This window comes from Drosophila obscura, unplaced genomic scaffold (assembly GCF_018151105.1).
Source record: "Drosophila obscura isolate BZ-5 IFL unplaced genomic scaffold, ASM1815110v1 contig_26, whole genome shotgun sequence".
Lineage (NCBI taxonomy): Eukaryota > Metazoa > Arthropoda > Insecta > Diptera > Drosophilidae > Drosophila > Drosophila obscura.
Window position 1 is genome coordinate 316,850 of NW_024542813.1, and position 12,250 is coordinate 329,099.

The 12,250-nt window shown below is 45.2% G+C and overlaps 1 protein-coding gene across 1 annotated transcript; it reads right to left on the bottom strand.

The window, feature by feature from the left end:
• Positions 1–4,152: 4,152 nt before the first annotated feature.
• On the bottom strand, positions 4,153–5,163 carry LOC121404626. The gene has a single exon (XM_041594427.1). It carries the CDS (start codon positions 5,161–5,163, stop codon positions 4,153–4,155), a length of 1,011 nt encoding a protein of 336 aa, XP_041450361.1.
• Between the last annotated feature and the right edge of the window lie 7,087 nt (positions 5,164–12,250).

A 12,250-nucleotide genomic window follows, 5' to 3' on the forward strand; every position in this document is an offset into this window, starting at 1 on the left:
GATGTGCTCCAATATTCTAGGTTTCGTTCGAAAACATCTCACGCACTTGTTTACGGCCTTGTTAACTGTCTTTCTCCCCCAATAGGCCAATATTGGGATCGAATTAATCCCAGTAGAGCTCGAGGACCGGCGTGTAGATTCCGCTCATGAAAGTGAGAGATTATTGCGAGAGTAAGCGGATGGCTGCTGGGCAAGATGATGGGATGACGGCCATCAAAATCCAACGAAGAATTCTTCAGCCGACCATCAACTCTGAGGAGTCCAAAATTATCCATGAAAGGGCACAATGATGAAAGTGAGCTGGATGAGGCGACCACTCCCCTAGAGCGCAGTGACTTCATGTCTTCCCAGAGCTGCGTACGCTGGACCAGCCGCACCAATAGCTGGGTTCCACGTTCAATGTCAGAGACGGTGAGTCCAGGGTGCCGAATCCGGTTGCAAAATTTGTGAATGTAGCCAAAAACGCGTTGCATACTTGGATTTGGCTACAATGTCCAAGTAGGGTGATTTGGCTAAGAAAACCTTACGACGCAGCTCCAGGGTTGGCTTATCAGGCAACACCGTAGCTGGCCAGTCATCTGAAGAGCCGCAAAGAAAGGGAGGTCCATGAGCCCAAAGGGGTGACTCACTCAACTCGATTGGTAGAGCTCCTCGTGAAAGAATGTCGGCCGGGTTCAAATCTGTGGAAACAGAAGCAGGGAGAACACTAAACCTTTTAATAGACACTGGGGCGTCGAAAAATTATATCAAACCACTAAAAGAACTTGAGGGAAATGTCCCTGTAGAGGCCCCATTTGATGTAAAATCCCTGCACGGCTTCAATAAAATAGAGCACAAATGTTTCCTAACCATATTCGGCATTAAATGCCCGTTCTTTATCTTGCCGGAGCTGTCAACCTTTGATGGCATCATAGGGCTCGACACGCTAACGGAAGCTGGCATCGATATAAACCTGGCGACAAAAAATCTCCACTTTGGACAGAAATCTGAAAGGATTATATTCCGCAAATGCACCAGCGTTAACTTTACAAAAGTGGACGACATCGAGGTCCCGCCGGCGGTTAGGGACGAGTTTCTCAGAATGATGTCCAGCCTTATAAAGGCCTTCAACACAGCCGTAGTAGCCACAATTAGAACCGAGGATGAAGAGTCAATCTACTCGAAAATGTACCCCGTCCCTGTAGGAGCCACTGATTTCGTCAATGACGAAGTGAAGGACCTATTGCGGAACAAAATCATTCGGCCTTCCAGGTCTCCGTACAACAACCCCATATGGGTTGTTGGAAAAAAAGGCACTGACGACTCGGGCTCAAGCAGGAAGCGGATAGTCATAGACTTCCGCAAGCTTAACTCAAAAACTATACCAGACAAGTACCCGATGCCTTGTATCTCCATTATACTTTCAAATCTGGGGAAGGCAAATACTTCACTACCCTTGACCTAAAGTCAGGATACCTCCAAATCACGTTAGCTGAGCACGATCGAGAAAAGACCTCATTTTCGGTTAACGAAGGCAAATATGAGTTCTGCCGTTTGCCATTTGGTCTCAGGAATGCATCAAGCATCTTTCAACGGGCCATCGATGACGTATTACGGGAGCATATCGGTAAGATATGTTACGTGTATGTTGACGACGTCATAGTATTCTCAAGAAGTGAGGCGGATCATGTCAAGAGACATTGACACCGTGCTTGACAGTCTCCACGACGCGAACATGAGGGTGTCAAAGGAAAAGTCCCAGTTCTTCAAGGGACAAGTGAAATTCCTGGGCTTTGTGGTGTCAAACGAGGGAACGAGAACAAGCCCCGATAAGGTCAAGGCTATTCAGGGGCTTAGACAACCCTCCACCCTGTTTGCGGTAAGATCATTCTTGGTTGTTGCCAGCTACTACCGGTGTTTTATAAAAGACTTCGCTCAGATAGCAAGACCTATCTCTAGCATTCTGAAGGGAGAAAATGGTTAGATCAGCAAACAACGCTCGAAAGCCATTCCCATACAGTTTGATGAGGCTCAGAAACAGGCCTTTGATAAACTTAGGAACATTTTGGCATCGGAAGACGTCATCCTCCACTACCCAGACTTCAACCAACCGTTCGACCTAACCACTGATGCCTCATCCAGTGGCATCGGGGCGGTACTGTCGCAAAATTATAGACCCATAACCATGATTTGTAGGACTCTGAAAGACAGAGAACTAAACTATGCGACCAATGAAAGAGAGCTTCTGGCCATAGTCTGGGCCTTAGATACGCTTCGTCACTACCTGTATGGAAAGAGTGACATCAACATCTACACAGACCATCAGCCACTGATTTTCGCGGTTTCAGATAGAAATCCCAATTCCAAGATAAAACGTTTGAAGGCGAAAATTGATGAATGCGGAGCAATGATCTTCTACAAACCAGGCAGGGACAATTACGTAGCAAATGCGCTGTCACGACAAAACATCAATGCGTTAGAAAGCCAGAGTGAAGCCTCGCTCACTTACGTAATTGAAGCCACAGACAAACCAGTGAACTGCTTCAAGAATCAGATAATCCTGGAAGAGTGAAATATAAGCAGTTTTACTTCCTCTTCTCCGAAAAGACCCGTTACAAGATCGACTTTGCCAGTCGAGACACACTTCTTGCGTCCATCAAGGAAGTGGTAAAGCCTGGAGTCGTTAACGCCATCCACTGCACTCTGCCAACTTTGGCGTTTGTGCAAAACGATCTAGTAAAAGCCTTTCCGGACACAAAATTTCGATTTTGCAAGACCTTGGTGACAGACATCACCAACGACGGGGAGCGAAGAGAGATAATGACAGCTGAACACAATCGGGCGCACAGGGCAGCCCAGGAGAATGTGAAACAGGTACTGCGTGATTATTATTTTCCAAAGATGGAAAAAATCGCAGCAGAAGTGGTGATAAACTGCAGGATATGCCAGAAAGCCAAGTATGACCGGCACCCTAGGAAGCAGGAGTTAGGGTTGACTCCAATTCCGGCAAGGGTAGGCGAGTTGATTCATATCGACATCTTTTCCACCGCAGGGAGTACTTCCTCACTGCAATTGACAAATTTTCAAAGTTTGCAATAACGCAGCAGATTGCTTCACGCACGATCACAGACGTAAAAATACCAATTTTACAATTGGTTAACACCTTCCCAGCTATTAGAACCATCTGCTGTGACAATGAGGCAGCTTTCAATTCAGAGACCATTCGGTCTTTATTAAAGAACCAGTTCGACATTGATATAGCGAATGCCCCACCGTTGCACAGCACATCAAACGGACAGGTGGAACGCTTCCACAGCACCCTCTTAGAAATAGCCAGGTGCTTAAAATTGCAACGCCAGGTGGACGATACGGTTGAACTAGTTATTCTAGCGACCATCGAATATAATCGAACCATCCACTCTGTCACAATCAAGACACCTATGGATGTGGTCCACGCAAGTTGTGACCTTGGGGAAGAAATTATGTTGAAGTTAATAAAAGCCCAACAAGAACAGCTAGATAGGAACAGCCCGACCAGGCAAAATAGGACCTTTGATGTAGGCGAGCAGGTCCTAGTGAAAACCAATAAGAGGTTAGGGAACAAACTAACTCCCCTCTGCACTGAACAAAAGGTAGAGGCAGACCTGGGAACCACCGTTCTACAATTTGAGGTAGGTAAGGAATTAGGTCTAGGAAACGAGGATTCATAGCACTTAGTTCAAGTCCACTAGGACAAGTTATAGTAGGACTATTAAGAGTTTTTAATAGCCGTTGAAACTCGTTTGACTTAAAGAAAAAGGTCTAGCGTTTCAATGAGAAATGTACAATTAATTTTTATTGGGAATTAAAGTAGGCGTTAGTATGAGCGATATAATAAAGCGATGCGATTGATACGAAGATTATCTCTCAACTGGCTACAAGGGCACATGGGCCGACTTGCCAGCGCCCTATGCAGCAAGTGTTAAAGAGAGCGAAAACGAGCGATGAAAGGAGAGCAGATCGGGGCAGATGCTGAGCCGAGCACGAACGTCATATGGAACGCGAGAGACCAGCTTAGATGCTGCAACTGCAACAACAAAGCGAAGAAGGCGAGATAAAATGAAAGAGCGGCCGCTGCCGTGCATAACATGGGCTGATTAACAGTGATTGGTACAGTGCAAATAATGAACATAATTATTTAGGCTGCTTGACCCGACATACTCCCCCCGTTGGAAGCCTGACTTTCAACAGCATCTTTAAGGGAAGCAAACACAGCTTGTTAACGGCTCGCTTGGTGATTCCAGTTGCAGTCCTCAGCACAGCGACTCGGGCGACGCCATCTCCTCCAGGTAGTAGTTCGACCACCCTCGCTAGTGGCCACTTCATGGGAGGTAGATTTTCATCCTTGACGAGGACCAGGTCTTTGACTGCTAAACTCGGCTTCTGAGTTCCCCACTTTGAGCGCTGCTGCAGTGACGTGATGTACTCCTCCTTCCACCGGGACCAAAAGAGCTGTTGAAGGTAAGAAACGCGCTGCCAGGCGTCAAGGCGATCGAAGTTTAGCTTCATGACATCAGGCTCAGTGAATGAAGCAGGAGGGCCGCCATTCAAGAAATGTGCTGGAGTTAAGACGTCAAGATCGGCAGGACTCTCTGAAATGGGAACTAAAGGTCTTGAATTAATGACTGCCGTGATGTGGCATAACAGCGTCCGCAGCTCGTCAAATCCAAGAACCGAATTGGCTATTGCTCGATAAAAGTGGTACTTGGCCGTCTTCACTGCGGCTTCCCATAGGCCACCAAAGTGAGGCGAGCGCGGCGGGATGAAGTGCCAATCAATGGACTCAACCAAACAGAAATCCAGAACCGCCTTCTGATGATCGTCGCTGAGAAACAGGCGTCTTAGCTCCACGAGATCGTTCCTTGCACCGACAAAATTGGTTGCGTTGTCTGACCAAATTTGCCGTGGCTTTCGTCTGGTGCATATAAAGCGCTTTAGGCCGTAGAGAAAAGAGACTGTCGATAGATCCTTGATCAGCGCCAGATGAACGGCCTTGGTCGCGAAACAAATGAGGACGCAGACGTAGCACTTGATTGGAGCCTTGTTGCGTGCCTCCGGCTTGTAGAAAAACGGGCCACAAAAGTCTACGCCTGTGATCTCAAAGGCGTGAGAACCGTCTAGGCGCTCTTTTGGAAGATCCGCCATGATGTGCTCCAATATTCTAGGTTTCGTTCGAAAACATCTCACGCACTTGTTTACGGCCTTGTTAACTGTCTTTCTCCCCCAATAGGCCAATATTGGGATCGAATTAATCCCAGTAGAGCTCGAGGACCGGCGTGTAGATTCCGCTCATGAAAGTGAGAGATTATTGCGAGAGTAAGCGGATGGCTGCTGGGCAAGATGATGGGATGACGGCCATCAAAATCCAACGAAGAATTCTTCAGCCGACCATCAACTCTGAGGAGTCCAAAATTATCCATGAAAGGGCACAATGATGAAAGTGAGCTGGATGAGGCGACCACTCCCCTAGAGCGCAGTGGCTTCATGTCTTCCCAGAGCTGCGTACGCTGGACCAGCCGCACCAATAGCTGGGTTCCACGTTCAATGTCAGAGACGGTGAGTCCAGGGTGCCGAATCCGGTTGCAAAATTTGTGAATGTAGCCAAAAACGCGTTGCATACTTGGATTTGGCTACAATGTCCAAGTAGGGTGATTTGGCTAAGAAAACCTTACGACGCAGCTCCAGGGTTGGCTTATCAGGCAACACCGTAGCTGGCCAGTCATCTGAAGAGCCGCAAAGAAAGGGAGGTCCATGAGCCCAAAGGGGTGACTCACTCAACTCGATTGGTAGAGCTCCTCGTGAAAGAATGTCGGCCGGGTTCAAATCTGTGGAAACATGATGCCATTCCATTTTTTCAGTCAGTTCCTGTATCGTTGCCACTCTGTTTGCGACAAATATATTGAATCGGGATGGCTCGTCCCGAATCCAAGAGAGCACAACAGCCGAATCACACCAACAGTAGCACCTTCCTTTGAAGACACTCATTCCTGCTACCTCAGATATGAGCCTAGCTAGCAATTCCGCTCCACAAAGCTCCAGCTTTGGTATGGTTAGTGTTTTCAATGGAGCAACACGAGATTTTGCGCAAAGTAAGTGACTGCTGGATCGCTGACCCTTCGACACAACATAAATACAGGCACCATAAATAGAGGCTCGCGTCGCAAAATCCATGAATTTCTAACTCAGAGTTCGGAATGAGCACAAGCCGAGGAAATTCATAACGCCGAATCTGGCCAAAACTACTGCATATTTCCTGCCACGAGGTGTTGAGTGCGGATGGCAAGCTTTCATCCCAGGATAACTTTTCTTTACACAACTGCTGGAGAAAGATTTTTGATTTTGTAATGATAGGTCCAGCTAATCCGAGGGGATCGTAGAACCGAGCTATTGTTGACAAAACGGAACGCCTGCAGGGACGCGAAGATGACTGTAGGGCCGAAAACGAGAATAAAAGCTGATCAGAAACCGGATCCCAGGCAAGTCCTAAAGTTTTGGTGAAATTGCTGCCATCGTCGAACTTTAAAAAGGTTTCCTTGTCCTGTTCCGGAACTCCATCGAGCACAGCAGGCACGTTCGAACACCATTTCCTCAACCGGAACTGACCTCTCGACAAAATTCCAGTGGTTTGCTCACGAATGTGGATAGCCTCATCCTGAGAGCTGGCTCCAGATATCAAGTCATCGACGTAAAAGTCCCGGCAAAGAATCTCAGCCCCAACAGGAAACGCTACCTGCTCATCCATTGCCAGCTGATGCATCGCCCGCACTGATAAATATGAGGCAGGCTTCGTCCCATAAGTAACGGTGTCAAGCTTAAACACACGCAAATCCTCTTGCATAGAATTCCTCCACAGAATACACTGCAAGTTACTATCCTCGGGTGAGACCCTTACACACCGGTACATCTTGCAAATATCTCCCGTTATCGCAACTGCATATGACCGAAATCGAGTGAGAATATGGAAAAGCTTGGGTTGGATTACAGGACCGGCCATTAAGACGTCGTTCAGGGAATAACCGGATCTTCATGCTGCCTGCATCGAAAACGACCCTCAGCTTGGTTGTCGAGCTATCTTCCTTTCTGATGCAATGATGAGGCAAAAAGTAGCGGCAGCAGCTGATTGACTCGGCAGGAACCAAAGACATATGACCTAGATCAAGGTACTCTTTTATGAAAGCAGCATACTGAGATTTCACATCAGGGCGATGATCTAACCTCCGCTCAAGAGATAAGAATCTACGTTGAGCTTGTTGATAAGATTCTCCCAAGAGATCCAAGTTATATTTAGCTGGCAGCCGAACACAATAATCGCCAATTTGTAATCGATGTAAATGTTGAACAAAGTGAGCCTCACAATCTAGCTCTTCTTTCGTAGACTTTACAATGGGCTCCATGCAATTTTCTACCTCCCAAAACCGTCGAAGCAGTACCTCAAGTCGCTCTTCTAGGTTACTATTGTCAGCAACTGCGGCCGCAGCACGCGACACAATCAAAGAAGATCCCTTTACCGGAGAATAACCTCCAGACACGACCCATCCCAAACGAGTTTTCTGAATTGATGGCAATCCTGGCAGTTATTTGACCTGACCAACACAAAGAAGCTCGTAGAACAGACTGGCGCCAATTAAAAGATCGACACGCTGAGGTCTATGAAACTCTGGATCAGCAAGAGGTAGGTTTGCTGGAATGTTCCAGTCGTGAGTGTTTATTCCGTAACATTTGTTGACGATCGGTTATGTTAGAGGCTACAACAGCAGTGATGAGAGTTGAGTAGTCCGTCGAGCGAGAGTGCAGGCTTATGTTGACCGAAAATCCATCCGTGACGAAGCTTGAATCACCTATTCCAGATACTGCAGTCGATGATTTTATTTTTCGAAGCTGAAGCTGATTTGCAAAACGAGAGGTTATAAGGTGCAGCTGAGAGCCGGAATCAAGCAAAGCTCGGCAGGGGCACAATACGGCAACCCTGTGAGATTACACTCTTTTTGCGAGTCGCTCCGTCTGTTTAACTTAAAAATCGGTTTAAACCAGCAAATTAAACATCTACTAGCGCGTTTAACACATAGTTACGAGGCACAAATCATTTCAACTACGAAAGAGGAACATAAAATAACTAAAACTACGTCTGTTCACAATTTAATTTGCCCGGGAGGCAATTACACAAGCACATACACAGCAATAGCCAAAACCAAAGCATACACAAACAAAAATAAACTCTCACTCACTTTCAAGCAACACTCAAAAATAAACGGTTAATCACTCAAAAATACAAAAAACACACAAAAACACTCAAAATGCCACCAGCACCAAAACGCCAGCGGGAACAAACGTCTACGGACCTGAAAGTCGCTCGTTCGTGGGAAGCCCCTTCCCCCCTCTTGGTCCAGCTCATCGAACAGAAGATGAGTGAGCAGCTCCAGCAAATCACAGACAGCATTAGGCAATCTGAGGATCGCATTCTGCTTGACCTTCAGGATAGGCTGAAGGTGATGACCGGAGAAATCAAAAATCTCACTCAGCGGGTACACCATCTGGAGTCGGAGGTTGGTGTGGTCCAACAATTGAAAGTTCGGGTTCTGGAGCTGGAGACCGAAGTTGGAGAAATGCACGCACTGCGGGGACAGGTGGGCGAGATGGAGGTAAAACTGGCCGAGCAAGCAAATCAAAGCATTGCTTGTGACCTGCGGGTACACGGTGTTCCTCTTAGCCAGGAGGAGAATCTGAAAACTCAATTTCACTCACTGTGTTTTGCTTTAAAGCTCACACCGGCACCGAGAATTAAAGAAATTTTCCGCATCACACGGCACAACAAAAACGCTGCCACTGATCCAACTATAATTGTTAAACTGGAGCACGTGCGAGATAAGGCCGCTCTGTTGCGAGCAGTTGGCAATTATCGGCGGGAGCTTAAACAACCGCTAACCCTGCAGCTTTTGGGTATAAACTCTCAAGCTGCCTTCTACATTAACGAGCAGCTCTCAAGAGAGACGTATGAAATCTTTAAAGAGGCAATGCGCTTAAAAAAGCTCAAGTGTCTCTCTTCGGTTTTCACACGTCGTGCAGTAGTGCATGTAACTCAATCTGCGGGAGCGGAGGTAATGATGATATTTAATTTGAAAGAGCTCCATGCATTACGCGTCCAACCTCCCTTAATTAATGCTAATACTAGGCACAGTGAAGAGAATAGAGAAGAGCAGGCAAATACTCATAAAAATGATGATAGCTTTCGCTAAACCGATGCTCTCCTCTGCTCTCTTACCTGTCAAGTTCAGTGTTAGTTATGTAAGTACTATATGTTTCGCATTAAATGTTTTGTTTATATATTTATACCTAATTTGTAAATTGCGTGTGCTACTGATAGGGAAAATATGCACACTAATATAAGAAGATCCACAGAGAATAGCAACACAATTATCAAGGTTCTTGCTAAGCAGAAAATCGGCTTACAAATATGCCATATAAATGCACAAAGTCTTTGCCAAAAAATTGAAGAGTTCAGGTATTTGTTTGTGAAGTCCAACGTAGATGTAATATGTGTCTCTGAAACGTGGTTTGTCTCTCAACTAGACGATGTCTTGATCACTTGTGACGGCTATGATTTATATCGATCTGATCGAGAAGGTCATGCAGGTGGGGTTGCAATATACACTAACAACAAACTAAAAACCAAAGTAGTAAGTAAACAACCCAGTGGAAGCGCAATAGAGTACTTGTTTCTTGAAGTCACTGGTAGAGGGAGTTCACCAAATATTCTTATTGGCTGTCTTTATAGACCTAATCGTTCTACTGACTATTCAGACGCAATTGACACAATTACGACTCTATCTTTAAGTTACGAAGACACAGTCATAACTGGAGACCTTAACAGCAATATGCTAACTGAACGACACCTTGCCGATGCAATGTCGTCTTTGGGTTTAAACCTTGTTAATTCGTCCATGCCAACACACTTTTCTAATACTATTAATACGCTACTAGATGTTTTTTTCGTTAGTGATATTAATAAAATTCTATTATATGACCAAATTGACGTACCAGTATTTTCTAAGCATGATTTAATTTACCTGACGTATGAATTTAACCCACATCTGACTGACCAAATCATTTATTTAAGGGACTTTAAGAACATTAATATTAGGCTACTTTGTACTGAAATTGACTTATATAATTGGAATGCAATATACTCACTAACGGACGTAAACTCTCAACTAAGACAATTGTCCGCGTACATTGACGCACTGTATGATAGGCATGTACCTTTAAAAAGGAAAACTCTTAAAGCTAGCCAAAAACCTTGGTTCAATCGAGGTATTGCTTGTAAAATAAGGGAACGTAATATTGCATATTCTAAGTGGAAGAGATACAAGACTCCTGAGCATTACCAGCAGTTTAAAATTTTAAGACGGACAGTAAATAAAATGATCGCAACTGAAAAAAGTCACCATTACGCTGAAAAATTCAACAACGCCATATCAACTAAGCAAAGATGGGGTGAGCTTAAAAAACTTGGCATAGGAAACCTGAAAGCTTCCCCTAAAATTACTGCTGATGCTAACGAACTGAACAGAAAATTTGTGCAATCGACCGTACCTGAAAACATGACTAACCCTTACATTGACGCCGTAACAAATACTGACTGTGATAATAGCTTTAGTTTTATGTGCGTAACTCCCTGTGATGTCCTGAGTTCCGCCCTTAAAATTAAGTCAAAGGCTGTTGGTATTGATAATCAGCATCCCAAATTTATTAAAATGATTTTGCCTAGGATAATCAATCATGTAACTCATATATGCAACACAGCGCTTACAACATCAAGTTTCCCAGATCAGTGGAAATTGGCCAAAGTAATTCCAATACCAAAGGCAAAAAATGACTACAGGCCAATATCTATCCTGCCCTACCTATCAAAGGTACTCGAGAATCTCATGGCACAACAAATCAATAATTACCTAGTACAACATTCGTTATTGTGCAATAAACAATCCGGCTTCCGTAAATTCCGAAGCTGTACTACTGCCATTTTAGATGTCACAGAAAACATTAGAGAGGAACTTGACGATAGTAAGGTTACATTTCTGACACTCTTGGACTTTAGTAAAGCTTTTGACACGGTAGACCACAATATCCTATGTACTAAGTTAAACAAATTCTTTAATTTTACTAACACTGCAGTAAAACTAATATCGTCCTATCTGCATGGAAGAAGCCAAGCTGTGAAAACTGACAGTGAAATATCAACATTTCTACCTGTGAGACGCGGAGTACCCCAAGGTTCAATCCTTGGTCCACTCCTCTTCACCCTATATGTTAATGATCTCCCTGGTTCGTTATCCAAGTGTAAAGTTCATATGTATGCCGATGATGTCCAAATGTATGTTAGTTGTCCGTTAAGCAGAATAAATGCAGTGGCATTATGAGACAACGTGGGTGCTGAAGTAGATGTTTGAGTGCTGACATTAGACGGCACAGACGGAGATAGAGTTTCAAGTGCCACTGATTGAGTTTGGACTGCAGTAGCTTCAGGATTACCGAAGTGCAAAAGAGTGTGGTGCCTGCGCCCGCAGATACGACAGCTGCTCGAGCTGCATGTAGTCACCCGATGACCTGCTTTGAGGCAGTTTAAGCATAGAGAGAGTCTCCTGACTTCCTTAAGGCGATTCGCAGGGGACAGGGCGTTGAACTTCGAGCAATAATGGATTTCGTGAGCAGTTTCACTGCAAAGAGCGCATCCCGATGAGCTGTGACTTGTGGCAAACAAGTGCGGATCTAGAAGGGTTAGTTTTTTTACTTCTTCCCACCTGACTGCTCGGCGCATAAGTTGCCATAGCGAAATCCACGGTTTCCAATGTCCTGCATCGTTGTTCCAAGAACGAGGCCATAGATTCCCACGAAGGAATGAGATTGACAAAGTTTGGCAGGGACTGTCCACGGCGAGGTGGAGGCTGCGAACAGGCAAATCCAGCAGTTGCATTTGTTCCAGCCAACGTGGAATGAGAAGGCATCTGATCGCTAGTCCTGGCAATTTCACGACAAATTGACGGCTTCAACTCTCGGAAAAGTGTTTGAAACTTGTCGCGCAATCCACTGCTAAATTCTCGACAATCCAATTCTTCGAGCTCGTTCTGCACGGTTTTGAACGTGCCCTGCAGCTCCTCGATCTCCTCCAACTTTACCACGAGCATATAGTAGTCGCAAGCCGACAATTCATTCTCCCAAGTGGCACTCAATCTTT